Genomic DNA, 27,106 nt, shown 5'->3' on the forward strand with positions numbered 1-27,106 from the left:
CACATTACTTTATGCCTGAACCTGAGTTTCCCCACACTGGAATGTATTCAGGCACATCTGTGCAAACACTTCTCAGGAAGAGAGCTGGGACGACAGGAACGCAAGCAGAGAGGGTCCTTACTGACCACTTGCCCTGCCCTCACCTGGTGGGAAACGGGGGTGAGAGGCTTGCTCCCAGACTCCCAGCCTGGCTCCACGCCCTATGCCTCCAGCTGATGCAATTACATCAACTTGCATTGTCATCGTGTTTGGGGAGCTGCAGAGGCGGCAGCAGAGAGCACACTTTGGGGTTTGGAAGGACAGGAGGGATCAAGCCCCAGCTCTACCACTGAAAGGTAAGGGCCTTGGACAAGTCACTGTCCTGTGAATCCAGGCCTGAACTTGACCACGCCGTGGTCCCCACTTCTAGTGAGCTCACGGACAAAGGACAACAAAGAACGGTACTGGGCTGAGCAATGGCGTCACTGCATCGCTCAGCGACTCCCAACATGGGGATTTCTGAAGGGCCCCTCAAAGCTGGCTAGAAAGAGAGGGTAGGAGAGCATTTCAAAGGGAGGAGCGTCCTGGACCAGGCTGGGAAGGCACGTTGGTTGAGTTGATGACAGCTCAGCGTGCCCGGAACGTGAAGTGCAAGGAAGGGACATGGGAGGAGCCAGGGGTGCCTGCGGGGGCCAGACCTACTCCTGTAAACCTCCGTAGGGGACTGGGTGAAGCCGCTCAAGTGTTTAGAGGAGGAAGGCGTCCTGGTCAAATGTGCTTTCTCAACACCTTGGCTGCTGCAGGGTGGAGGAGAGAGCTGGGTGCAGGAGGCAAGACTTGAGAAATGTGATGGAAAAGGAACTGAAGAAAGGAGCCCATTAATAGGGAAAGAGGTAAAGGCACCAGACACGAGGTGGAAGCAGAGGGTACGGGGAGCGAGCTGAGGGATAGGAGGCGATGGTTAAAGGGCGAGATGTCAGAATGAGTAACTGCAGAGGGAAAGCAAACTGAGGGCTCATCCAAATGGGTGGTGAAGTCGCCAGAATGATGGCAGGATAGGGGACAGTCAGGGAGACTGAGTCAGGATGCAAAACGTGGCACAGATGAAGCCCACGTGCCCAGCTGATGCCTGCTCAGGGCCCCGAGCTGGTGGGCACAGGGCTGAGGCGAAAAGCAGAGAGGAGAAGTAACCGTGACATCACGCCACGTCACATCACATCACCGCTGTTGGTGCCTCTCAGGGCTACCCCGCCCCGTCCTGTGCCTGATCTGCAAATGGGGCCAAGCCCTACCCTGTTTATTTCTCAGGGACATCACAAAGCTCAGGGCAAAGACAGAGGACAATTAAACATGAAGGTCAAAGCCAGGGTTGTAGCAAATGCAGCAAGCAGCAATGGGGACAGTGCAGCGGAAGGGTCACAGTCACCACGGGGACGCTGCCAAGCCAAGTCCCCACTGCAGGCTTCATGGGTCTTTCCCACGTGGGAACGGCACCACCTTAGGGGGCTGCTCTGGGACCTGACTAGGCATTGCTGAGGCCACGCCACGGGGCGACGCTCCTTTCTGGACATCTGAGTGGGCTCAGCAGAGAGCTCGGGCGACACCTGCGGGACACACCACCCCCGAGACCCCAGCCTGTCCTACTGGGCGTGTGGGACCTGGGCTTTGAGACTCCACACAAAGTAACTGCATCAACAAGAGGGAAGGAGCCACTTAGTGACTCTTCAAACTGCGGGGCCGGCTGCGCACTGACAGAGCTGGTGGACGGGAAGCCACCACCTACGTATGACACAGTGACGCCTCGGCCCCTCGGGCTGCCCAAGGTACAATGCCCAGCGCCCGCACGCTCGAGACCGGTAAACACCCCACGGCAGAGCACCTGAATCTTGCTCCACAACGACCCTTACGCCAACTTCAAGAGAGAAAACATTAAGAGGAAAAATAGATTTCCTTTGACCAGACAGCTCTTTTTTCCTCAGTAAGTAGGAACCACACTTGTGACAGAGACAGCACGAGCTCAGTGGGGAACCACAAGCTTTATTGGCTGGAAGTTCTCCTCAGGAGCCTGGTCTGCTGGGACTGGATGTTCCTGGATGGGCACCCACGGGCCTAAGCTGGGAAAAGGGAGGAAGAAAAGGAGAATTTTAGGTCCAATGGAGGGTTTCTGAAGTAAGATCCCTGATACAGGTAAAGGTGAGACTGTTATTCTGAAGCTACTTTCAAAGACACGCTGTTTGGTCAGTAAATATTTACAGAACCAAATGACAATGACATCATATTGTACTCATTCATTCAAAAAATATTTATCAGATGCCTACCATGTGCCAGGCACTATTCACTGTATTTCTCACCAGTAAAAATAGCATACAAGTTAATAATGAGAAGCACTGAAACCATGGGTGGTAACATGAAAACGTTCATGCACTGCTGGCAGAAAAATGTAACTGTATGTGGAGGACACGTATCCTGGTTTCACCTTCACCTTCATTTTGCAAAAGAAGTCATTTCCTGCCCTGCACCCACTCCCCCTGCTCAAAACGGCTTTCAATGAAAGAAATTCAAAGGGGCATTACCTCCAGGTTTCCTCTGGCCTTCCGAAGGATTTTGTGGGTTACGACCACTGAGGAGAGAGCACAGAACGGGATGATTACATACAGGTGCCAGGGAAGACTGTGTAAAAGGCAGGTGCAGGGAGCAGGAGCCCCCTGAGCCCCGAGTGGCTCACACAAGCCGGAAGCATCCAGACCGAGAGAGCTGCGAAGGCCCCACCTGCCCATCACACACCCCAGGACCAAATAATTCATCAGAAAGGGTGGACCAGTCCCTGCTAAGCCACACCTCACGGCGATACCAGAGGCAGAGCAGAGCATGCTACGCCATTCCTAGAAGACAAAGTGAGGGTCTGCAAGGCCAGCTGGACGCCCAGGTATGCCCAGGGCTCACCACTCTGGGCCTGGGGGGTGGGGGGTGATGGTGCAGAGGCAAGAGGCCTGTGTCTGCTTAGCACCCCGCACGCTCTGGTTTCCTTGGCTGACCAGAGAGGAAGTGCTGGGAAGCGGCTGTGCCCCACTCCAAGCAAAGCCACGTGTGAAGGTCAATTCTGTAGAGTCCAACTTGGCTATGGCAGTTCCTCGATGGCAGTTCTGATGACCCAGGAAAAAGAACTCCGAGGTCTTCCTTCCGGGCTGCCCTTCAGCTGGTAGAGGAGCTCGACGCGATTCCCTTCGCATCACACGCTCCCACGACGGGGGGGTGGGCAGGAGGGCTGCGGCGGTGCCTCTGAGCTGTGCACAGGCAGGTGTCCAACGTATCAGAGCCCACGGGAGGAATGGGGGTGTCCCTCTTCTAGGGCAGCGACGGTAAAGCAAGGTGGCTTCTCCCCTCAGTCTTTCTCTCGTCCAACACAAACCCCAGCAGCAGGAATGCCGCCGCGTAACAGATTTCTGGGCCTGATCAGGGGTCTGTTCTAAATAGGGTTTGGGGGGGCCAGGGCATCAGTTCACTCCGTGGGGAAGACAGACACAGGCTCTGGAACTGGGCCTGTGGCCAGTGGTGCCCAAGGCTGAAACAGACTCCCCGTCAAGCTCCCCAGTGGCTCCCTGAGAACGGGAGCCATGTCACAGCCCTGACAAAATAGTTATTTCTTGCCTCACCAACATTTCCATCTGGAAATAATGAAGTGCATTTGCAATCTGTGACACCAGGGGAAGGACAGGCAGTGTGGGGTTCTTTCAAAATTGGGCAAAATGAACTTCAGAGATACTCGCTGCCTCTGTAGCCCCGCCCCCTGACCCCATGCTGCAGAGCAGGGTTCTACCCTGGGTCCAGGGATATGCTTTGGCGTGTCCTAAATCCCTGAGAACTAAGTGCCACTCTTTGTGTGTACACGGATATATGCATCTTTCTGGAGAGAGAGCACACCTCTCTTGAGAGTCGCCAACAGGCCTGTGACCCAGAAAAATTAAGTATCACAGCTGTGGGGGTTAAAAAATAACACTGGAACAGGACCAAAAGAACAAGACTCCCAGGGGAAGAGCTGAGGCTCCCCTGCCCGAGTCTGAAGGGGCCCCCGCACCTGAACAGCACTGCCCACCTTCCAGAGCACGGCAATCCCCACTGCAATGAGAAGTTTGAGGGACAGAGCGGTACTAGCTGGTGACAACTGTGACCTCAGCGAATACCCCCAACCCGTGCAGCAGGTATGCCTGTCTCAGAGGCTGAAAGTGAAAGTAGGTGGCTCCAGGTGACATGGTGAGGGAGTGACGGGTCCTCGGGGCTCACAGGGACACCCTTTTCTTCCTTTCCACTGAAGACTCTGGGAGGAAACATAGTGTTCAGCTTGGCCCAGGCAGGACCAGCCCTGGGCCCTCACTCCTCCCCATCACCAAGTGGGGAAGGGACAGGAAGGGACACTCTCCAACTTGCACTCAGTCCTGTAGAGCCAGAGGCAGACTGTGAGGCTGGCAGGGTTCAGGAAAGTTCCAAGGACCTGAGTGGTTGGGATGAGCTGCAGAGCCAGGCCTAGGAGGAGTCCCAGTCCAGTCCAGGGTCTGCCACCAGCTGTGCGACCTTGGGCAAGCCCCACACCTGGCTCTGAGCTGAGCCCCCACTTTGTGCCCGGCCTTGGAGATACAGAGATGGGTGACACCATCTTAGCACAGGAATGGGATTCAGTCCGACCTACTGGAAAAAAGAGGCAGTGAACTAACATGCTGAGCGTCTACTCTGTCCCCGGGAAGCATACAATAAAGTTCAGGTATCATGACACCTGGTTTTACAGATGAGAAAACTGAGGCACTTTTTGTCAAGTTGTGTTTAGAACCCAGGCTTGTGTGGCCAGTCCTTTGGAATAACTGTCTCCACTCACAAGTTCAGCGAGTTAAAGAGATTTACTCCAGGTCACACAGGAGACGGCGCTCTGACCTGCACTCACTACATACCCCGGGCTCAGTGACCCAGGACTCGGTCGGGACTCTGTCGTCTGGTCTGCACGGTAACTCACCCTCCTGAACCTACTGCCCACTTCTGAAATCCCCTCACCTGCGAACAGGGTTAACGTTAGGTGCCCTGTGACTGGGGCTGCCGAGGAGGAGAGGAGCCAAGGTGCTGACTTTCCCTGGACCTGGCGGCTGAGCAAAAGCTCCCCTTGCTGCCTCCTTACGGCTCCAGGAGTCCGACCCAAACGTGCCACAGGCCCCTCAGACACGACCACAACTGGCACCGTCTCCCGCAGGTACCCTCCAGGGCTCCTGTTCTCTCCAGGTGACATGAACCCCACGGACACCTACCACGCTGCCAGAACCACGTCCCTGGTATCTTTCAAAGCCTCCCCTCTCCTCCAGGGGGTGACAGCCCCGTCAGACCTCCCCACTGCCTGCCTGGGGGACTGCCGCAGCCCCCGAAGAGGTCACCCTACGTCCTGGCCCCTCTGTGCTCAGCCATGGGACCTCCTGACACACAAGGACCATGGCAGTCCCCGCTGCTCATGGGGTCTGGCCCACAAGGCCTTTTGGGACCCGGTCCCTACTTATTCCTCTCACTTCATCTCTCCCAGCGAAAGCCGAGGCATGTCCTAAGCTTGTTCCTGAACACTCAGTTCTTGCCCAGGAGGCCACCTGACGGAATCCTGTTCCCACCCCTTCTCTAACTCCTACTCACCCCTCAAGATCCCACTGGTCCAGAGCCTTGAGCAGACACATCGTCCTGCAGCTCATTTCTGTGTCTCCCCATGAAGTCAAAGCTCCACACTGCCAAGAACTGTCTCATTCAGCTCCGTCCCCAGATCCTGGCCTGGGGGCACAGGGCAGGAACTACGTGCTTGGCATCTCTTTTGCCGTTCAATCTCTGTCAGTCTCAGTGCTTTCAGAAGGCTCTGGGGGTGGGAGGGAACTACGGAGAACTACTTGACGATAATTTGTGTCCTGTGCCCCAGAAAGGCTGGACTTGGATAAGACAGCAGCACAGGGCCGCGAGGAAAGCGCTGCGTCAGCAGTTCTCCTAAGACGGGGACACAGGCAGGCAGCCCGAGGCTTGGCGGGGCTGTGCCGCCAGAGGAACTGGAAGAAACTCGGTGGCTGCCTGCTCCTCTAAGCACACAGCTGAGTGAGTGCAGAGGGCTTAAAGCGGGGAAATGCAGCTGCTCCCAACCATCTCCAAAGCTTGTAGATCTGGGCTGACCTCACAAAGGTTATTGTATCTCTCCAACCCTGAGTCTCTCTGCATCTGTCTCGAAAAAATGTTTCTCAAATCTGTCTCCTGCTCTTATGCCCACTGCCCGCTGAGGCTCTCTCGCCTGCCTGGCTGGAGCACCGGCTCCCTCACTCACGGGCAGCTGCAGCCTCTCTTGCATGCAGATTGGATAGGATGACACTTGGCTTGGCTTGGAGTGCGAGCCACCCTGAGCCTGCCACCAATGGCCTTTCACCATCAGTCCTGGTCCCCTGACCCTCCTGCCTCAACCACTTGTAGCTCTTACTCCAGCAACATGTACTGCTGTTGACAATGCAAAACCTTATTTCTTCCCTCTCTGCCTTTGTCGACACTGTTCCCTTTCCATCTGACCAACGCCGACTCCGCCCTGCAGATCTAGCTCAGGCGTTGCTTCGTCCAAGAAGCCCACCTCCTAGGACAGAGTGACATCCGCCTCACTCCCACCTCAGCGCTCCCTAGGACCCTGCACATGTTCCTGTCACTGCACAGGCCCGGCACCGTCTCCCAATGAGATGACAGTCCCTGGCATAGAGTGGCCCCTCTGTAAAAGTACATTAAGTGAACCCATTGTCTGTGTGGGTCAGAAGGATGAAGCATGAAAGGAAACCCATAAACAGAAGGTGTGATGATAAACCATCTGAGCTTCGAAGCGGGTAGTCCAGGGCTGGCTTTTTGGTCCTCAGAGGCAGGAAGTGGTCAACATGGCGGCCGCCCCCCAGCTGCTCACTTACACTGATCAAAGATGACTTTTTCCTGGTGCTTGCTCAGCTGCAAAAGCTTCACGGTGTTTTGCAACTTCTTTTCTTGTTCAAACAATTTTTTCTGTAGTGTGGTGATCTCTGCCTTCATTTCTCCAATCTAAAGAGAAAAGGAATTAGAAAAATGAACAAAGAACATAAAACATCAAGTCACCTGGGCAGGATTACAAAACCAGAACAAAAAATGCTCAACCTTACTAACAGAGATAGTCGAATAAAAACCAGAAGCCATGTTCTGCTGGTCAGATTGGCAAAACCAAGTAGGATCCAGGGATGATGAGGGTGTGGGGAAAGCACTCAGGGCTGGCAACTGCCATGGCCCAGGTGGAAATGATAACAATTCCAAATTATAAAAGGCGCTTAACCCTTTGACCCAGCAATTTACCCCAAGGAATAAAAATACAAGCACAAGACGATGCCTGTGTTCAAAGATGTTCGTCTTAGCGCTCTTCATAACAGGAAAAAATAAACAACCTGATTTGTTTCAATAGGGTCTAGATAAATGAATTATGGTACTTCCGGTACAGACAATGGAATAATTTTGCAGCTATTAAAAATGATGTTGTACAATTCTATTTATTGTCATGGAAAGATGGTAATAATTAGTGATACAAAGAGCCCAGAGTAGCTATTGTATATATCAGGCATTCCCGTTTCATACAATTGAGTACATATACCTATATCCGTAGATGGGTATATCAAGATGTCTAGAAAAATTTCATGACATAGAGACATCATCAAAATGTGACTAGTGATTACCCGCAAGCAATGTGATCTGGATTTTTTTATTTTCATTTTAAAAAATTTATCCAACCTGACTGAAATTTTTAACAAAAACTACAATGATTATAAAAAAAATTTTTAATGTTTAAATCTTAAAAAGAGACATAAGTATTATCAGGAAAGTATGATCCATTAGGAGAATCTATTTTTATTTATCAGAGGTGATAAAAGCGCGGACGGGCAGCAAAAGCAGAGGCCCCAGGCCTCTGACGTGACACATGCAGACCTTAGAGGCTACTCAACAAGTCTCCACCTGATTTGTTCAGAGGGTTAGGGACACTCCCCTTCTTGTAAAATACCCTGACTGTATGGTACCCTGGCACCGACTACTCTGCTACACTGGAATACCTCTGCTCCCGAGGGCTGTCAGCTTACAAAGAGTCACTTTAGTTTGTTCCCAAAGTTACTTATGGCAGTTGTTTGTACTGGTAATCAGTTACAGCATGTCCTCGAATAACGTTTCATTCGTTCAACGTCATTTCATTATAATGCTGATGAGAAGCCGCAGGAAATGAAGTCTTGTTCATATCAATTAGCCTATGGCACAATTGGTTTTGTCACGTCATTTTGCTTAAAAGTCGCAGAAACTCCACTGCTGATGCCATGTAACTAGCAAGTCACTCCCTGTCCCTAAGACGCTGTTTGTTTCCCAATCTGCAGAAGTGGAGGCGTGGCCTCGATGATAGTCTCCGGGGATCCTTCTAGCTCTAAGAATCTGGGTCATAAACAACCAAAAAAACCCATCTCTGCCCTGGGATCAGCTCCTCAGAACCAACCCCCAGCATCTCTAAGCAGGGGCCTCACAGAAAGGCCTGCTCAGAAGAAGGCACCCCCAGAATGAGTCATTGCTTTGAAATCTAATAAACTGAGCTTCCTGAGAAGTGGTGTTCTATTTCCTTAGCCTTCTGGACAAGTTCTGCGTTTGCACCTGTGCGAGCAGGTGACCACTCCATTACCTTTTATCGGTAGTAAGCTTGCAAAAACTAATTTAAGTATATAATGGAGAAATGAAAGTATGTTTCCACATAAAATTGTGTATGATGAACTGAATGTATTTAAAGGTCCATTTATATGTATTTTTACGTAACATGTAGTTTAATAAAGTTTCTGTTTATGGGGGAAAAACGTCTCAGGACCTATTGACGATGCTAAGTGAGGACTTACTGCATATGATTTCATTATTAAGTAAACCCATGAAATATGTGTGTGAAAAGAGAGAATTGTTTGTATGAAAACTAACATATGCTTCAGGAAAGACTTGATAAAGGCAAGTCACTAAAAAGCACATTTCTGGCAAATTAGGTGTGGGTGAATTGACTACAAAAGTTGTGGGAGGAACACGTTCTAGAAGAATTCTGTCTTCAAATTGCTTTGCAAGTGTCTAAGGTTTTCCTTCATCTTAAAGAAACAGAAATTGGAAGTGACAGACATACATTATGGATGTAGTTTATGAAAGAAAGAAAATGTAGAACTCCAATCAGCACACCCGTATTCAAAGAACAGGCCCTAGCCCGACATCAAAAGAATGGCAAATGAATGTACATTTAACTGTTAAACTAATGTTTAAGGCATGTATCATTTTTTGATTGCCTGCTTTAACCTACTTTTAAGATTAACCAATTGTGTTAGCTCTAAGGACGTCAACTGTTCTTCCAAAACAGACCCTAATTTAAACATTAGGTGTTCTTTGATTCTCTTCCTCATTGTCAGAGCCCACAAACATTTGTGTTCTGGTCATGGCTTCAAAGGCCACACATTCTAGGACAGTCACTCTACATTCAGAGCCTTTGTTCCTGCCACAGCTATAAAATAGGGATGATCCCTGGCCCACCCTTCACCCTACAATAGAGAGAGTGAGACTCAAATGGGACGATGCCAGAGACAGAGTGTGATGGCTTCACCCCTGCCTGGACAACCTCTATTCTGCCCGGTCAGCCTCTACTCCTCTTTCTAAAGTCAACTCAGCATCACCTCCCCTAGGGAGCTTTCCTTGAGCCTTTTCCCACCGGGAGTCCAGGTTGGTTTCTGCTCCCCTGGGTACCCACTGTACCTGGTACCCCTTCTCCCCCCTTCACTGCCCATCTCCTGCTGGATGGTCATTTACTTGGGGGGTTAATTTTTACCTGCGCTCTCAAAACATTGTATATGTCTATCCAGCACTTAAAACAAGGAATTTAGATGGTTTATGTGTTTGCTGTTCCTCTGAGCTAAAATCTTCATTTTCACAGGAATGAACACACCCTGGTAAAAACAGCAGGGCTCCAAAGCCCTGCTCAGTCACTCCCAGCTGTTGTGACGCTGGAGCAGGGGAGCTTCAGCTCTTATTCTGGAAAATGGGAATAATAACACCTAACTCACGGAAGCTGCTGAGAGGGTTAAAGCGAGAGGCTGAGTGCAGAGCAGAGGGCGTGGCATCAGGGAGCTGCACAGGGGACTCCTCCCTCAGGCCTCAGGGCTGAGCTGAGCTGAGCTGAGCTGAAAACCACACCCTCCCAGGAGGCCTCCATCTTCCTTCTGAGCCGTCTGCCCCACTTCTGGAGCTGGGTTTTTTGTTGTTGTTTTTTTTTCTTTTGGGTTGTTTTCTTTTTTATAATGAAAATTCTCAAATATTTACAAAAGTAGAAAGATTAGGACAGTGAACCACCAGGTACCCATCCAGCGTCAGCAATGAACAAACCGTGGTCAAGCTTGTTTCATCGACATCCCTGCCCATCCTCACCCTAAATTATTTTAAAAATCAATCCTAGAAGCCTGTCATTATCTCATCCATCAAATATTTTCGTATAAAGCTCTAGAAGAACAAAATTCTTAAAAAAACCAAAAACCCACAATATAACGATCACATCTCAAACAATGACAATAATTGCTTCAAATTCCCAAATGTGTCAATAGACACATTTCCCTGATTGCATCACAATTTTCTTTTTCGAACAACTGGTTTGATTTCACTTAAATTGGAATACAAATGAACGGCATGTTTTGCATATGACGGGTGTGCCTTTTAAATTTCTTTTAATCCAGTGGCTCTCAGAGCAACCAAAAGGACTTATAAAACAGATGACTGGGGCCACTCCGACTTTGAGTCAGCGGGTGTGGGGAGTGAGGCCCACAAATGTGCTTTTCCAACAGGTTTCCAGATGATGCTGATGCCGCTGCTCCAGGACCCTGATTTCAGAACCACGATAAATCTGCACGTCTCACTCCCTCTGGTGTCTCTTTCCTTCTAGGACGAAAAGATGTTCTAAGCTCATATTGTACGTTTCCTGCCACAGACCTAGAATCAAACCATTTCTCCAAGGAGCCCTATTTCCTGTAGTGGGAAAAGGTACTTAGAAAGCACAATTTGGCACTAAAGGTGCTCACTAGTTCTGGGTTGGGCATTTTTAACGCCTTTTAAGTAAAGAGAGCTAGTATAATTTTTCAATAGGAAATACATCATGAGTTCATACTGATATTTCCAATTCAAATAAAGGACTGCAGGATTTTTACTTCTTTGATTTTTTAAACATTTATTGTATTTCTTCCCTGACAGTAAAAAAAAAAAACTCAACATAATTGGTTATTTGCTTCATATCACCAATAGAAATATAATAGTTTCATATCAATATCAATATTACTAACAATTTCATCACTGAAAACAGTTTATAATTTTTTTGTAGTTCTTTTTACCCTGAGAGTCTTTCCACTAGGAACACTATCCAGTCAAATTACTGTTTTAGTCATTGAAATGTTTCCTCTTTGTGTAGTTATGCCCTTAATACGATATATACTGAGGTTTGTTGGTTTCATCTTGCTATGAATGTTTAGAAATTGCTTTCTCATTTTGATGTATTTTGATGTATAATTATGTGAAGCACTTATATGGTTTCAAAGTCAAATGGACAAAACCAGGTCTATTCAGAGAAAGCTACTTTCCATCCCTACAAGTAGCCTGTTCTGTTGTTATTATTTATCCTTCCATTTAAAGCAAAATTTATAAAGGGAAGTTGTGCCTCTCTCCCCACAGCTCTCTTAGATAAATGGGTGTACATGCTCACACTTTCCGGAGTGGGCCTAGGGACTGCAGCGGATGGTCCCTTAAATGCAAAAGGCACATTAACGACACTCAGGAAATGCGAGGCAGTAGGAAACCACCGGGATTGCTGGGGAAAACTTGGAAATCTGATTTACACACATTTCACACCAAGAAAAAGGCACTGTATGAAACACAGGCAGGGACAGAAGAGTGGCCAGAGGCAATTTAACGCTACACAGGGGGGTCTGCGTACACCAGCAAGCATGTGGGAGCATCTCCGAGGTCCTTCCGTGGCTCTGAAATTCTATGATGCCAAAGTGAGGACAATCAATTCCCGAGAAAGCCTGGGAGAGAAGGAGCGAATCATGACCAGTCCCCTGGGCTGCCCTGCTGGTGGGCGAGGTCAGCATGACTGCAACTTACACACACACACACACACACACACACACACACACAATAAGAACTGCATTCTGTCTAGTTAACGGACATGACTAAGCACTGGGAGCATGATTACACTGTGGGCAAACTGTTTTCGTGCAGATACACTGTGCTCTAAAAATCACATGGGCAAATACGAGTTTGAGAGTTTAAGAGGAAATCATTCATTGATTCGTTCAAAAACAGGAAGGAAACAGACTTGGCCCCTCATGGAAAGTAGAGGGAGACAGACATTAAACAAACAAAAATATAATTTGTGATAAGAGCGGTAGTGAAACAGAGAGGATGCTATGACTGAGTGAACAGGGCGCCCTCTCTGACCTTGAAGTAACATTTAAGTGGAGACCTGAAAGGTGAGAAGGAGACAGCCAGCGGGAGGGAGGTGGGGGACAGACAGGCAGGCAGAGCATCAGTGTCATCAAAACCTAAGACGGAAAAGAGCTTGGTGGGTTAGAAGAAAAGGAGAGGCCCATGTGAGGCTGGAACCCACTGGGCCCTCTCCTTCCCTCCGACATGCCATCTCCCACTCCAGGCCCCCACCAGCTCAAAGTGGGGCAAGACATGATTTTCCTGCATCATAACTGGTTACGTACTACCCAAGCTCCCTCCCCAGGATCCCAAGAGGGAAATCACAGGACAGATTCCTTAGAACCTCCCAAGTAGAGGGTTGCTTCACTGCTACTTCCTTGCCGTGGCTGACAGATCTGACAGCTATCAAAAGGGGTTTAACTAGACAAGTAATGGCATGGGATGCAAATTTCCCTTCTGCCTTCCCGCTGGCTTGTGGCAAGAATTTCTAAGTTAGATAAATGAAGGGGGAAATATCTATCAGGCCCCCAGGCAGGGTTCGAGCTCCTCCTTACCCCGTGTGCTGCTTCTGCCAGGGAGGTTTCCCTGATTACCAGAGTGGCTGCTCCCCTGTCATAATACTACGTGTTTCCCACAGACAGAAACCTGGGATCACTGCTGCTCTGCCTTACTCCTGATTGGGGCCCGGGGCATGGGCATGGGTGTGGGGCAACTGCTCTTAATTCAGTCACAAGAAGTTACTGCAAAGTTGAGCTTTGAAGAGACGTTTCAATGGTTTTATATAATAAATGGTTTTCATTGAGTAAAAAAAGTAGCATCTAAGTAGTTAAAACAAATTTGAACAAGGCCCACTAAGTATGATGCTGAAAGCTAACATGACATTAGACGGTCCAGGGAAAGGCACCTGAACTGAGAAAGACGGAGGAAAAGGAATGAGCTAGTCCACAGGACACGCTGGGACTTGAAGCCATAAGGTGAAATTGATTCCTTGGACTCAGACACTTGTGCTTTCAAACCAGCTCTGCCACCCTGAGCACGGCCCTCAGTCTCCTCCTGTACAGAAGACAAACAGGATTTCCCTCAACAGAGCTATGTGAGGAGTGGGGGCAGGGCTGGGTTGGGGCAGCAGAGGTGCTGGGGATGAAGTGAGAACACCGCAGGAGCAGCCAGCATGATGCCCGGCGTGCCCCTCTTAACAGGCAATGCACCTACCCTGCCCTCTGACACAGTTCCTAACTGAGGGCACATCCACCAGGAGGCAGGCCCTGGGCTGGAGGTAAAGCAGATGGAGACCCCAGCCCAAGCGGCACCCTTGAGCCTCAATCCGCGAGTCGCCACCCACCTGTTCACAGTGAGGTGCGCCCTGGCCCGGTGTGGGGAGGGATGCCCTCCAGAGAAGCGTCAGTAACCTCGCAGCCTCTTCCAGGATCAGCTGGGCCACGTTCACGCTGGTGATAAACCTGCTCAGGGGCGCCGAGTGCAGACCCTGCGTGGGGGGACAAAAAGGTTGTTACACGCAGTCCTGAGAAGATGACGGACAAGCTGGCTTTAATGGGCAGCATAAATCTCCAGACAGGGCTTTGTACACCACATGCTGAGCAAGGGCTGGGACCAGACGACACCAATTTATTGTTCGTAAAGACTGGTGAGTTATAGATCGCGAGAGAATTTCGGCGGTGATTTTAGCCCAATCAATAACCATGATTAAGGACCACCTGCGTTAACTATATTTACTGTACCCAGAAGACGGTCTGTGGTCAGACCGTTCTCTGCTCCACAGCCCACGGAGCCTCCCCAGAAAGCAAACGACACCAACGGCGAGTGACACACCGCGACATTTCTGTCTTAGCCGTCCCCGCTAAACGCTCTGCTTACTGCCAGTACGACAGTGCGGCCCTGTCAAGCCCCTCACCCTCTCTGCGGGCAGAAGCAAACTCAAATTGGGGAATGTCAAAGGCATGAGAAAGCAAAGAACAGGAGCCAGAGAGGGGAAAACACAAAATACATTAAAAAAAAAAAAAATGAAAAGAGCATTGCCTACACAATAAAATAAATACAAAATAAAACTACACACACTTGTTAGCTATCAAATTGGCAAAAAACCACTTATAAATAAAAGTACTCAGCAACGACAAAGGGGTAGTGAGACAACAATATGTGGGGAAAGCAATGTAGCAAGTTATCACAAGTGGCCTGAAGAGCTCACAACCTTCACGTGCTACGTCTACGTCTGGGAATTTATCCCTATGAACTGATCAAGGACACAACCAGAGATCCATCTGTAAGGAACATGAGAGCTTTAAATGTCCAGCAACCAGGTGAAAGAGCAAATAAACATGTGGATACATGTCAGCTTCTTTTCAGCCATTAAAAGCTCTAGGTACAGAGGGAATGAGATAGGAAAAATGTTAATATAATGTGAACTGAAAGTCAAAATATGAAATTCACATATGTCTGAGTCAGTTTTATTAAACTTTAAGAATGAGCTACAGGTATGTATCAAAATGTTAAGTGTCGAGCACTACATGGTATTTTTATAGATGTTTTGTTTTTATGCTTTTCTACAGTTTCTAGCTTTTGTACAATAAAGATTATAATCAGAAAAGAACGGCAATCTTAGTAATACCTACATTTAACAAGTAGTTACCATGCCCCGATTCCATGCCAGGCCTGGTGCTAGGTACCGGATACACAATACTGAGCAAAACAGACACGCTCCCCGCTGTCCCAGAACTTAATATCTAGTAGACTCTACAATGCAAAATGGACTTTCCCAACATAACAGTAGAAGAAAATAAAACAAAAGGGCCAACCAGCTATGAGGAAGTTGGGGACTCAGTATCCTCAGTAAGGACATGAGAAGAGGGACCATGGAAGCTTGGAGGCTGGGTCCAGTCTGCCCAGGGGGCTGAGGGAAATTTGAGCCCAAGCCTTGGAGGAAGTGAATGAGTGAATGAGTGACTTTATGTCACAAGCATGGCACATGGGTCCTCAACAACAGGTAACTTTAAAATGAGCAGGGGAGTAGGATGAGGCGGGAAGGAGGGAGAGGGCAAAGGGCCTGAGGGGTCTTCCCAGCCAGTGGGCACAGGAAGTGGCTGGCAAGCAGGACGACAGCACGAGCCCAGGCTGACAGGGGCAGGGCACACGGGGAAACTGGAGGTGTCAGTGGGGAGCAAGGCAGTAGCAGACCGAACAATTAGAAACCCTTGGCATCTAAACAGTGCCAGGGGGAAGTGGAGTTTTCTGTACAGGTGAGCGAGGTGACAAACAATGTTCTTCAGGAAGCAGTGTCATGACAGAGAAGGAGGACGCCTTGGAGGCCAGAGAACTGAGTTCACATCTTCACTACCCCAGGTTACTGCACCTCAGCATCTGTAAAGTGGGGACGACATCACAGAGCGTGGACGGGTGACAGCTAGGTGACTGGGTAGATGAACGATGGACAGACACAGCGAGGGGCTGAAGGATAAAAGGATGGATGGGAGCCTGCATGGACAGAGGCAGTCATGGGCGGATGCCAGTGAAGCGATGGCAGAAACGCAGGGCACCAACCCCAGCAAGTGTTCTTCCCACAGAAAACAACAAAAGTCCCCAGACTGGACCTGACCTCTGAGCTTTCGTGGGCTATTTCCAGGCTCCTCATTTCAGGGCCTTCCTGAGGACACGTGTGCGCCCTGCCTCCTAGCGCTTCAGCCAACACGTCCACTCCTGTCCTCAGTGAGCATCTGTCTCCCTCCAGCTCCGTCGAGCAGGTTACCTTTGTTCCTAGCTCTTGGCTTGTGGAGCCGGGAGCCTCTCGGACCTGAGTGCCCATCTCGGCAAGGAGCTTCTGGCCATCAGCAATCTGCTTACAGAGGGCATCGTAGTCCTCAATCAGGCCCAGGACGTGACAGCCACTCTTGCTGGCCCACAGGTGGTGGCCAGGGACCAGGCAGGACGTGCATGGGCTGCTGGTGGCCGAGCTGACACTGATGCAGGCGAGGGAGTCCATGTCATTTGCAGAGGGTGGAGGACTCGCTGAAGCTACAGAATGAGAGGGAAGATGCCAGATCTATCGGGGGCATCCTGCGTTGGGTGAGCTGCACTCAGTGATGGCGACACCGGCCAGGAGAGCTAACAGCGGCCCTCAGGCCCAAATGCCACCTGACACAGCCCAGAGAGGAAGGGGCCAGGCTCCAGGACCTCAGTCTGTATGTCACCCCCATAAGGGGCTTATTCATCTTGTGGGCAAGTTCAATTCAATTCAACCCACACTTAATGAGGTCAGGAGCCCGCTCTGCAGAAGACCCCCGATTCCCACAGATGAGTCAAGCCAGCGCTCGTGGTCTAATCAGAACAGATGCCGTGGGGGAGGTGTAACAGCACAAAGACACAGAGACTCAGTTAAACAATTCTCTGTGCAGGAAGGGAGGTCAGGGAAGGCTTCCTAGAAGAATCAACAGTTGAGCTGGGTTGAACAGGTAGCAAGAATTACGCTAGGCAAAGGTAAAAGCCTGTTGCTTTTTACTTTAGGATCAACAGAAGTCTGGATACATAGTTCTCACTGGGGACATCTGGAAAGGCATTTCACAGAGCAGCTTGCATTCATGATGAGCCCTGAGGAAGCAGCAGGATTTTCACGGGCAGAGAACGGGACAAGGGCCGTCTGGAAAAGGAGAGCCACAGTGCAAAGTCCCAGTGAGAGGAAAGTGGGAGCCTTTACGCAGGATGGTGACCCCTCTGTACGAGAATATGAGGGCAGAAGGGTACGGCTGGACGGGCCCACTGGGGCTGCATGCTGAAAGCCCTGTGAAGGTGTCACACTTTCATCAACAGAGACCCAAGGATGTCGTTGAGATTGGGAACAGCTAGGAGATTAAACTGGCTTGGAGAACGAGGTCACCAGCTAGAGATGCTGAGACCATGAAACCCCAAATCCTGCCGAACACCCGCTTGGGACCAGAGACCCGTTTTTCTTCAATTTAAAATGTCCTACTGCCAAACCCAATCTGTCATCGTCACCCAGACTTCAGCTCTGTACCTGATCTCGGTGTCACGGCCAGGGTGGAATCAAACAGATCACACGAATTATCAATTGCCACAGGACATCTGCCACCATCTACAAAATGCAAAATAAGAGAAGGAAATAAACTGTGAAAAGGTTGTTTCACTGTCATCAGCATTTGAGAACATGCTGACAGGAATACAGGGAGGTACCCGACCCACAAAGCACCCTTTCCCATCCTCAGCAGGCACGAATCCTGCCAGGCCCTGTGCAGGACACTGGGGACAAGAGTGAGCAGGCCCGGTCCCCTCCCTGGAAGGACCCTCTTTTCCAGGCAAGTAAACCGGCAACTTCCCTACAGGGTGGTCAGGGCCAAGGGTGGGAAGCATGGAGGCTGTGGGAGCTCAGGTGAGGGGTGCGGACCCCGAGGAGAGAAGGAAACACAGGCAGGGGAACGAGCAGGATGCAAAGGCACAGAGGAGCCGTCAGGACATGCCTAGAGGCACAGAGGAGCCGTCAGGACATGCCTAGAGAGAAGCAGCTCCAATGGCTGAGCCCAGGGTGCAAGGGAAGGACATGGTGAGCTAGGGACCCGCTCAAGGGTGAGGCGGGGCAACGTCCAGCTGAGGTCTGTGTTCCGGACTGAAGGAGGGAGGCTGGAGGCTGCTGTCGCAACCCAAACAAGGGGGAAGAGTGACCTGATGTAAGACTTGGGAGGTGACGCATTTGAAACAAGGTAAGGAGGTGAAACCAATTGGATGATCGGTGACAGTCTCTAATTGAGAAAGCACTTTCACATCGGAACGCTCAGTAGCTCAGTGGGTGGGATGGCACCGTAATTCAGATTTCCCGGAAGAGGAGACCAAGGGGCAGAGACAGAAGGGGTCTGCCTAGTATTACCCAGAGTGCGGGTGGCAGGGCGAGGACGGTGACGTGGCCTTCGGCGCCCCGCCCAGCTCCTGCCACCCAGGCTCACTATCCCCTGCCAGGAATCGCCTTCTGCCCACACCAGCAGCCTTTACAGCAGAACTTTCAAACAGGTGCACTTAGAATCCTGAAAAGCCTTCTGCAAAGGAAGAAATGCTGCTGCCTATGATAGAATTCTAATCTTTACCCGAGGACATCAAGGACACTGGAGGACGTTTCCACGGGGGCGGCACTGTGAGCTTTGAACACGTTCTCCTGGACGCCTCTTAGGACGCCCAGCCAGGGCTGAGCCCGGACCAGCACAGGCTGGGCAGTGGCCTCCTCACTGGAGCTGCCCCAACTCTCCTTCTTGGGCACCCCAAGCACTGACTGTTCTCCCTGCTCCGGTCTCCCCTGGCCCACCCCCACCATCTCCTCAGTCCCGTCTCCTCAAAGCCCGAAAGAAGGGCTGGTGGCAGACCTATACTTGAAACGGCAATGCCCACGGCTGATGTACATCCTGGGCAGAAGGTGGCAACATGGCACCCTCCCGGCCCTCTGAGATTTCCCTAGTAGGATTTTACCCTAACAATACTGCTGAACAGCAAAAGGCACATTCACATCCACATTTACTAAAGCTCCAAATCAGAGGCCACTTTAACAATCACCAGGGTAATGGTTTGGTGACTGACAATCTGAAAACAATAATTAGGAAACATTTACGATGTAATATTGGGCAAAAACAAAAAGAGGACACAGAATGGCACAAAAACCAGTTTGAACACTATACATTTATGCCTACATTTGGTTATCAAATGAAGGGAAATATGCAAAGTAAAAAAATTTATCATTTGTAGATTCATGAAGGATTTTTTTCCACTTTCTTTTTTTTTCGTATTGTTGCATAGTCTTTTTGGTTAAAATTTAAAAACCCTTATCAAGGAGAAACCAATGAGCCAATCACAAGCTCTAAAGCAGAGTGACTGGGTACTCTTCAAGAGATTTTAAGTTTTTAATTAAAGGCGACAGACACAACGCACAATCCAAGTAAAGGGAAATCCAACCTTTCACACAACACTTCTTTATAAAGCAGCTGACATTCCTTGTCCCTCTGGATGCAGGCATTAGAACCGTGCTCCCCAGACACCCAAGGCTCTGGTAGGGCAGGCGGTGCTCAGGGGCCGCACTGGACTCGGAGTGAGAGACGAGTTCCAGGTCCAGCCCTGCCTCTGCTTGCGTCGCTTTGCGCAAGTCCAGTGCCCTCTCTGGGTCTTAGGTTCTTCGTCCACAGAGCAGAGGACGGCCTGGCCGACTGCTTGGGCCTGGCCATCGTTCCGGCCCTCCTGGGCAGGTGGCAGAGGAGTGACTGAACCCCGTGTTGTTCTCCTTCTGCCACCCTCAACAGCCCATGCAGGGCCAGACAACAAACCCATAAGCAGATGCAAAACAGAACCAGTCTGCATACCTACCAGGATGCTTTTCAGACCCTGAAAAACATTGACAGCCAGAGTAAGAGGTTTAATTCTCTTTCAAAGGCAATAAGAGAGACTGAAAAGGGTTTTCAGCAGTGGAGTGACGTGGGCAGGACTAAATGGATGGGCGGGAGCAAGACCAGAGGCAGTGAGGGCGGCTGGAAGCCCAAGCTCCACCTCCCTGACCATCAGGAGGCCCCACACAGAGATTACACCACTTTGCCAAAGGTGACAGCTAATTAGTGGTCAGGTCCCCTGGCTCCTGGGGTAGAGCATGTGTGCTGCCAGTGAAAGGGCACCATTCAGAAGCTCACACGTCCTGCACAGATGCACAGGGCTGTGCTCTCTAATCTAACAGTGAGGGGAGAGGGGAGCAGTACCGTGGTCGTTGAGCTGAAGGGGCCGCTCGGGGGTGGGCAGGGTTTGGAGAGCCAGACTGAGCGTTGTGTCCCGAGCCTTCTCCTCCCCGTTCGCCGGCGGCTCCTCGAGCCTGCTCTGCAGCGTGCTGTTGGTATCCATGTTCCTTCCCAGTTGCGCCCGCAGAGACTGGACCTCTGTCAGGAGGCCGTGCAGGTCACCGACAGCGTCCTGCCCTGGCCAGCCTTCTCCCGACACCTCTGCTCTGGACTCTGCAAACACGGGCGAAGGGAAGCCTTGACATCTTCCACCACCAAAGGGTCGCCATGCAAGGAGCTCGACGGGGTTTTAAACCCGCCACCCCCATCACCCTCCCCTTCCTAAGAATTAGGTACAATTTAAAATAACAACTTGACTTTTAAAACAAAAATATTGGCAGACTTAATTGCTGCTATTCCACAGGCTAAATAAGAGCTGGAAATTAATTTTTGCTTCTGGCCATAAAAGCCTAGCAAATTGCACACCAAACCCCGAAATTATATCTAGTAGTAAGAAAACCTATTTGGGCTGGAATTAGAGAATGAAAAGGGGCTGATTTTAAGAGCCACAGTATATTAAAAAGGCACAACAGCAGAATAAGAAAAAGCAACTTGAGGATAAAAATGCAAGCTGTGAGGTCACCCTTTTCTAGATAAACTTTCAGTAGGAAGAAATCATCTGGAAAATTAGTTTCAAAACAAAACAAAACAAAAAACCCCACCACACCTCGGAATTGCTTCTAAACCCTTTGAGTTTACAGCCGAGTTACTCTGATCCGGTATCTCTCTGAGGATACAGAGAGGCCCAGGGCCAACAACCCTTTCCAGAGCAATGTCCGATGTGGAGAAGGTGCTCCATAATAATGTGCTGGATGAATGGGTGAAAAGAAACACACACTAGCAAGAAAATTACAATAAAAGTTAGTTTTTGAGTGCCTGCTATGTGCCAGGTAATGTACTAGGATACTTCTAATGAATGAGCTCGTTTACTTCCCACAACAACTCTACAGAATAGATATCAGTAGGCATGTTTCATAGAGGAAGAAACAGGCCCAAAGTCGTGAGGTGACCTGCCTAAGGCCACATCGCCAAGAAGCAAGGTGGTGAAAATCCAGACCTCAGCTGGCCTGACTCCTGAGCCCAAGTCCTTCCATGTTTCCTGCGGCATCTTTAGAAGAGTGGACCAGAGAGCTTCCTTCAAAATATACCTAGTCCACCCGGGAGGCAAGCGTGGGTTTGATGACGGCATTTCAGGAAAGAGTGCTGAACCTGCTGCCTGGGTGGGCTGACAGCCTGGGGACAGAGCCCAGGCTGGGGAGGGCCGTGGAGCAGAGCGCCCAGTACCTCTCGGGGTCCCGTGATCCTCATCCAGCTTCTGATACATCTTCAGCTCCACTCGGAGGTGCTGGAGCAACCTGCTGTTCTGGGACAGCAGCTGCTCCCTCCGCTTCACCTCCTCCTGTACCCTGTAAAGGCCACGGGGGGAGAGGTGAATTCTAACTTAGAGGGACTTACTCAAACCCTACAGAGCAGGCCAATTCCACCCTCGTCTGGAAGTGTGGACAACGGTGACAACTGCAGTTAAGAATTCCAGTCACAGCCACTCTTTCCCAAGTGTCCCTCTGGGCCCAGCCCTTTATGTACGTTTCTCACGTAATCTTCCCAGACTCCCGAAACGCTCTGTGCTGTCTGATCCTCATTTCATGGACACGAGGAAGGGAAGCTCAAGGTGATGCCTCACCCGGGGAGCACAGCCCGGGAGGAGCCAGGGCAGGGTGAGGACAAACACAATGACCTTGCTCAGTCACCCCGCCACCCTGGGGAACCGAGTGATTTGAGTTGGTCATTCAAAACGAGCAGGGCGTTCACGGGTGCTGACAGGCACAGCTGAAAACATGTCTAAGGGAAGACAGCAACGAGCAGCTGGGACGATCCTTTGAAAATCTAAGTCAGACTCACGCTCCTCCTCCACTCAGAATCTTGCCCAACGGCTTCCTATGTCGCTCAGAGTAAAGACCAAAGTCCTTACCACATGACAAAGTCCTTGCCACACGACCAAGTCCTATGTGATTCGGCACCCAGCCACCTCTCTGCCCTCACCCATACCACGCGCCCTCTCTCCTCTAGCTGCGCTGGCCACCCTGCTCTGCCAAGGCCAAAGACACTGCGCCTCAGAGCCCTTCCCCTTTCCTCCAAAAATGATCTTTCACCAGGTACGTGCAGAGCTCACAGCCCCACTGCCTTCAGGTCATGTCTAAATGGCACCTTTGCAGAGAGGCGATCCCTGAGCCACACTAGAAACACAAGCAGCCCGCCCCACAGGCTCTATCCTCCTCTCTCAGGTGACCTGGCTCCATGTGATTCCCACCTGACGTAGAAGGTGTGCGCGTGCCTACTGCCTTGCCGTGCATCCCTGCACTAGGGCAGCGGCTGGCACGCCCCGTTCCAGGATGCCCGGCACGGGCACGGCTGTGCCCGACCTCTACCTGCTCAGCTCGCTGCGGCTGTCACCGAGCGCCTGGAGCAGCTGCTGGTTCTGCCTGTCCTTTTCGCTCGCCTCCTTCTGCAGCTTTTCGTTCTCTCCCTTCACACAGGCCAACTCTTGCTGGAGGTGCTCAAAGTTCGCAGTCTTCCTGGAGAGGGACTCGCGCAATTTTTCATTCTCCTTCTGTTTATCTGCAAACACAAAAAGCGCCACTGAGATGAGGCACCATTTGTTTTTTCCAACCCTATTACGCAAACACAGCACTTCAGCTCGAGCACTCCAAGAATACAAAAGAGAATGAGATTTAATCTGGCATTTATGATTCTGGCATTCCAATTATCTTACGCATTTTGGGCAGATAAATCTGTCAACATCAAGGCTACAGATTAAACGTCACTGGGATGAAATGGGCCTGTTTAATTTTCTATTAAATAATGGGCTGTGCAAACCTAGTTACTTTGCCTTCACAGAGCACACACTGGATAGAAATTACAGACAAAAGCGAGAAAACAGGCCCCAAACTCTGGCGATGGGTGTCGGAAACGTCCGCGAGCCTCCCCCAAGGCCAGCAGGGCTGTGCAAATGGCAGCCTGGGGCACATTCACTCCTCAGGTGGAGGGTGGCACCTCCAGCGAGGAACAAAGTATCCCTGGGGCACAGAGATGGCATTGTAAAGCACGGCTGGCCGGAGGCAGAGTGCTGAGCTCAAGTGCTCTTCCGCTGACTGACTCCATTACCTGCAGCATGTTTCTTCACCTCCCTGTGCCTCAGTTTCCTCATAAGTATCACTGTGAGGATAACGGAGTAACCACATGCGAAAGGCTTAGCCCACGGCTTTACAAGCACTTTGACACTGCAAGCGCTCTACAGGGTGAGCTGCTACCACGTTTCCCCGAAAATAAGACCTAGCGGGACCATCAGCTCTAACGTGTCTTTTGGAGCAAAAACTAATGTAAGACCCGGTATTATTTTAATATACTGTAAGACCGGATATAATATAATATATAATATAACATAATATAATACCGGGCCTTATATAAGACCCGGTCTTATATAATATACGTATATAAGACTGGGTCTTATATTAATTTTCGCTCCAAAAGACACATTAGAGCTCATAGTCCGGTTAGGTCTTATTTTCGGGGAAACACGGTGGCAGTACTGGTAATGGCCCATGTGTCTGCCGAGTTAACTGCAGGCATTGCAGCAAGATCCTCCTGTACATCACCTCATTTACTCCTCAGAGCAAACCTCCAAGGTAGGTACTATTATCTCCCCATTTCCCAGATGAGAAAATAAGGAACAAAGAGGTTAAGACATTCCCTAAGATCGCACAGCCAATAAGTGGCAGAGCTAAGACTCAGGCCCAGGTGTTCTGATTTCACTCTTAACCACGACACAGTAATTCCTGAGCATGTTTTCTCCTCCCCCTCAGACTCCAGGCACAGGCAGTGTCGTATAATTCCTGATGGTCTAGCCTCACTCCATCTCTAACCCCTAGGTCTCTGTCTGCTCTCTTTCTTCTAGTTAAAAGGCCGTGGTTCTCCTAAACCTTAGGTACCCTGGGTAATCCCTCCTTACCCTTCTAGACTCTGCTGTTGAAGACCAGTGTTCCCTGGGTCAGGATGGCATGTCCAGGGTCCTGAGCTTGCTGAGCCTGCCTTTGTCACGGCCCATCCTCACACTGCCTGCAGTGGGCGCCTGGCTGTCTCTTCCGTCAGACCATGAGTCCCCTGAGGGAAGGGGGCTCACTTCTGTATCAGAATCTACACAGGCCCTGACATAGAACCGGAGTCAGAAACACTTGCTGAGTGAAGGAAGGATCTGTAGGAGTCCTACTTTCATCTCTTCACCCCAAATCAGCATGAGTAACCTCTGTGGAAAGTGAAACAAGCTGGCCCAAGTGTCAGCTCCACCACCTTCCAGCTCCGGGACCACAGGTTGGTGAATTCCCTAGGCCTCAGCTTCTTACCTGTAAAACAGGACTAACAGCATGTCACTCCAGAAACACTTTAAGTATTGAGAGGTAATGTAAGTGAAAGCTCTTCCAAAGAGAAGGCATTAAGAGCAGGGATCTTTATAAGAAAAAGTGGGAAAACTTTCCTGAATGTAGGAAACTTCCCACTGAGATTTTGGCAGTAACAGATTTCCAGGCCTTCTCTCTTCCACTGTGAATGAAGACAAATGAGAGATGGCTGTAGAGAGAGGATGGGTGACAAGAAAGTGACATTTACTGGGCCCGTATTAGAGATACCGAGCTGAGGGCTTTACAGTGTTTATTGTCACAACAGCCTCATGAGGTATTTCTATTTTACAGCAAAGAACACTGAGGTCCGAGAGGTTAAGTGACCTGCTCAAAGTCACAGAGCCACAGGACGTGAACCTAGGCTGGTCAGACTCCAGCGCCTGCAGTCTCTCCACGCCACAGAAGGCTGGGGGGCTCCAGGTGACTCCTTTAGTTCCTACCTCTGGATCCTCTAGCAAGCATCGTATTGAGGGCCTGGTTCTGCTTCCTCAGGAAACGAATTTCTGATGTCAGAGAATTATGCAGCTCTGAACCATAAGCAAAAATGTTTGAAGAACCTATAAAAACACACATAAATAGTGATTTATGGAGAGCGCCCAGGTCAGTACGGAATTTTCTAGAACACAGTTTAAATAACGAAGAAACACAACATACAATGAAAATCACTCCTGTGAACAATATATGGTATTACCAGAGCCCAAAGGGAAATGAGAATGAGCTTGAAAGAGGAGATAAGAGGGGGATCTCCCACATTTTACCTGTCCTAAGGGTGAATAAAGGAGGAGACCTGGGTTGGGCGTGGGGTGAGTGGGTGACAGACTTAACCTACACAGATGTCTCTCCAGAGGGCCAACCCCATACAGCCAGCTGCCTGCTGGACCGATGCCAGTCCACAGAGCCAAAGCTGAGCTCCTTCCCTTTCCCTCACCTTCCTCACCTGCTCTCCGTTTCCTGCCTCTGTAGATGGTATCACCACTGCCCCTAACACCAATGAGAAACCTGGGAACCATTCTAAACACCTTTCTCTTCTGCTGCCCAATCAGACAACCACGACTGCTGAGTCTTCCTCCCAGTGCCTCAGACACTGGTCCACTCTCTTCTGGCCCAGCGTTCAGGCCTTCTCACCTTGTCTCCTGGCTACTCTGCCAATGGGGTCATCATCTTACACACAATCCATTCACGTTATTCTCTGCTCAAAAATATCTGATGGCACACCACTGCAAAGACAATCAAAGGGCCCAACTTCAGACCTCCATTATTCAGCTCCAATTTCGTGGCATACCCCACACGCTCTTCACCCTAGACCCAAGAGCCCTCAAATGCAGCCAACCCGGGCCACATCTGTGCCCCAAACATACTATGCGGTCACACACACACCCCCGACTTTGCAGAACGAGGTATTTCCTTCGCCTAGAATTCCAACCACCTTCATCACCTGTCAAACTCACACTTGTCATTCGATTCCTAGCTCCAATTCACTGCCTCTAAGTGTTTGCTAAGAAGAGCAGGGTCTAAAGTTAGACAGACTGTACATGCCTCCCCAAGCTGTGATCTGTCTCCTGACGTCCGACCCCTTCCTCTGGCTGGACACGCCATCTCCTAAAGGAGTCACAACACTCCCTGTCCTCTGAGCGTCCTACAGCTGCATCGTATATAATGTTCACGTGCACAGCTACCCTCTGGGGAGAACCTGTGGCGTGCGAGGCGCTTTCTGCACTGGCAGGCAGATGCTACCCTCTCCGTCGTCCTTACTGATTGAGTCCACTATACCCCAGAACCAAATGGCAGACACCTGTTTTCCCAGCCTCCACTGCAGCAAGAACACGGTCATGTGCTACTTCTAGTCAGTGAGACTTGACGGGAAGCCTGCTGGGAGCCTCTGGGAAAGACTCCCCACCCAGACGAAAAGGGAAGGACCGGGAGAAGCCCCACCCTCTTCCTTCCTGTGCTCTGGACACTGTCCTGAGAGGATGTGACGCTTATAATTACTGCAGTCGTCAGAGGTACTAACCTCAAGCCCTGCTGTCACTGAGCCATTAACCTGCCTTGGAACTGCCTGCCTCTGGATTTCTTGTTATGTAAGAAAACATAAATCCCTATTGTTTACAGCAGTTTTTACTCTTATTCTGTCATCTGCAGCTGAAAGCATCTGTAATATTCAAAGTCCCTAAAAGGAAGGTATGATATCGGTCTCCCCAAAACCAAAGTTCAAACTCCACTCTACAGCATTCCCTGTGAGTCACGCTAATGATTCACTTCCCACAATGTCATATAGCTTTTCAGTTTACTCTGTCTGCCCCCCATCTTCCTCCACTCCCCCTAGGAATTCTGGTGTCTTTTCAG

The 27,106-nt window shown here is 50.1% G+C and overlaps 1 protein-coding gene across 6 annotated transcripts in view; it reads right to left on the reverse strand.

Moving 5' to 3' along the window:
- Positions 1-1,996: 1,996 nt before the first annotated feature.
- The window catches only part of CDK5RAP2 (CDK5 regulatory subunit associated protein 2), a 170,075-nt gene continuing 144,965 nt past the window's right edge, over positions 1,997-27,106 (reverse strand). For 5 of the 6 annotated variants that reach the window (XM_074330932.1, XM_019731199.2, XM_074330930.1 and 2 more), the window contains 10 exons: positions 25,204-25,320; positions 22,739-22,928; positions 21,597-21,718; positions 20,238-20,486; positions 17,516-17,593; positions 16,253-16,518; positions 13,835-13,978; positions 6,921-7,047; positions 2,553-2,599; positions 1,997-2,093 (listed from right to left, as the gene is read on the reverse strand). In XM_074330932.1, the coding sequence (XP_074187033.1) occupies positions 2,037-2,093; positions 2,553-2,599; positions 6,921-7,047; positions 13,835-13,978; positions 16,253-16,518; positions 17,516-17,593; positions 20,238-20,486; positions 21,597-21,718; positions 22,739-22,928; positions 25,204-25,320 (1,397 nt within the window). In that variant the 3' untranslated portion in view covers positions 1,997-2,036. The remainder of the gene's footprint in view (positions 2,094-2,552; positions 2,600-6,920; positions 7,048-13,834; positions 13,979-16,252; positions 16,519-17,515; positions 17,594-20,237; positions 20,487-21,596; positions 21,719-22,738; positions 22,929-25,203; positions 25,321-27,106) is intronic. The other variant, XM_074330933.1, reaches the window with a different exon arrangement.

This window comes from Rhinolophus sinicus, linkage group LG04 (assembly GCF_036562045.2).
Source record: "Rhinolophus sinicus isolate RSC01 linkage group LG04, ASM3656204v1, whole genome shotgun sequence".
Lineage (NCBI taxonomy): Eukaryota > Metazoa > Chordata > Mammalia > Chiroptera > Rhinolophidae > Rhinolophus > Rhinolophus sinicus.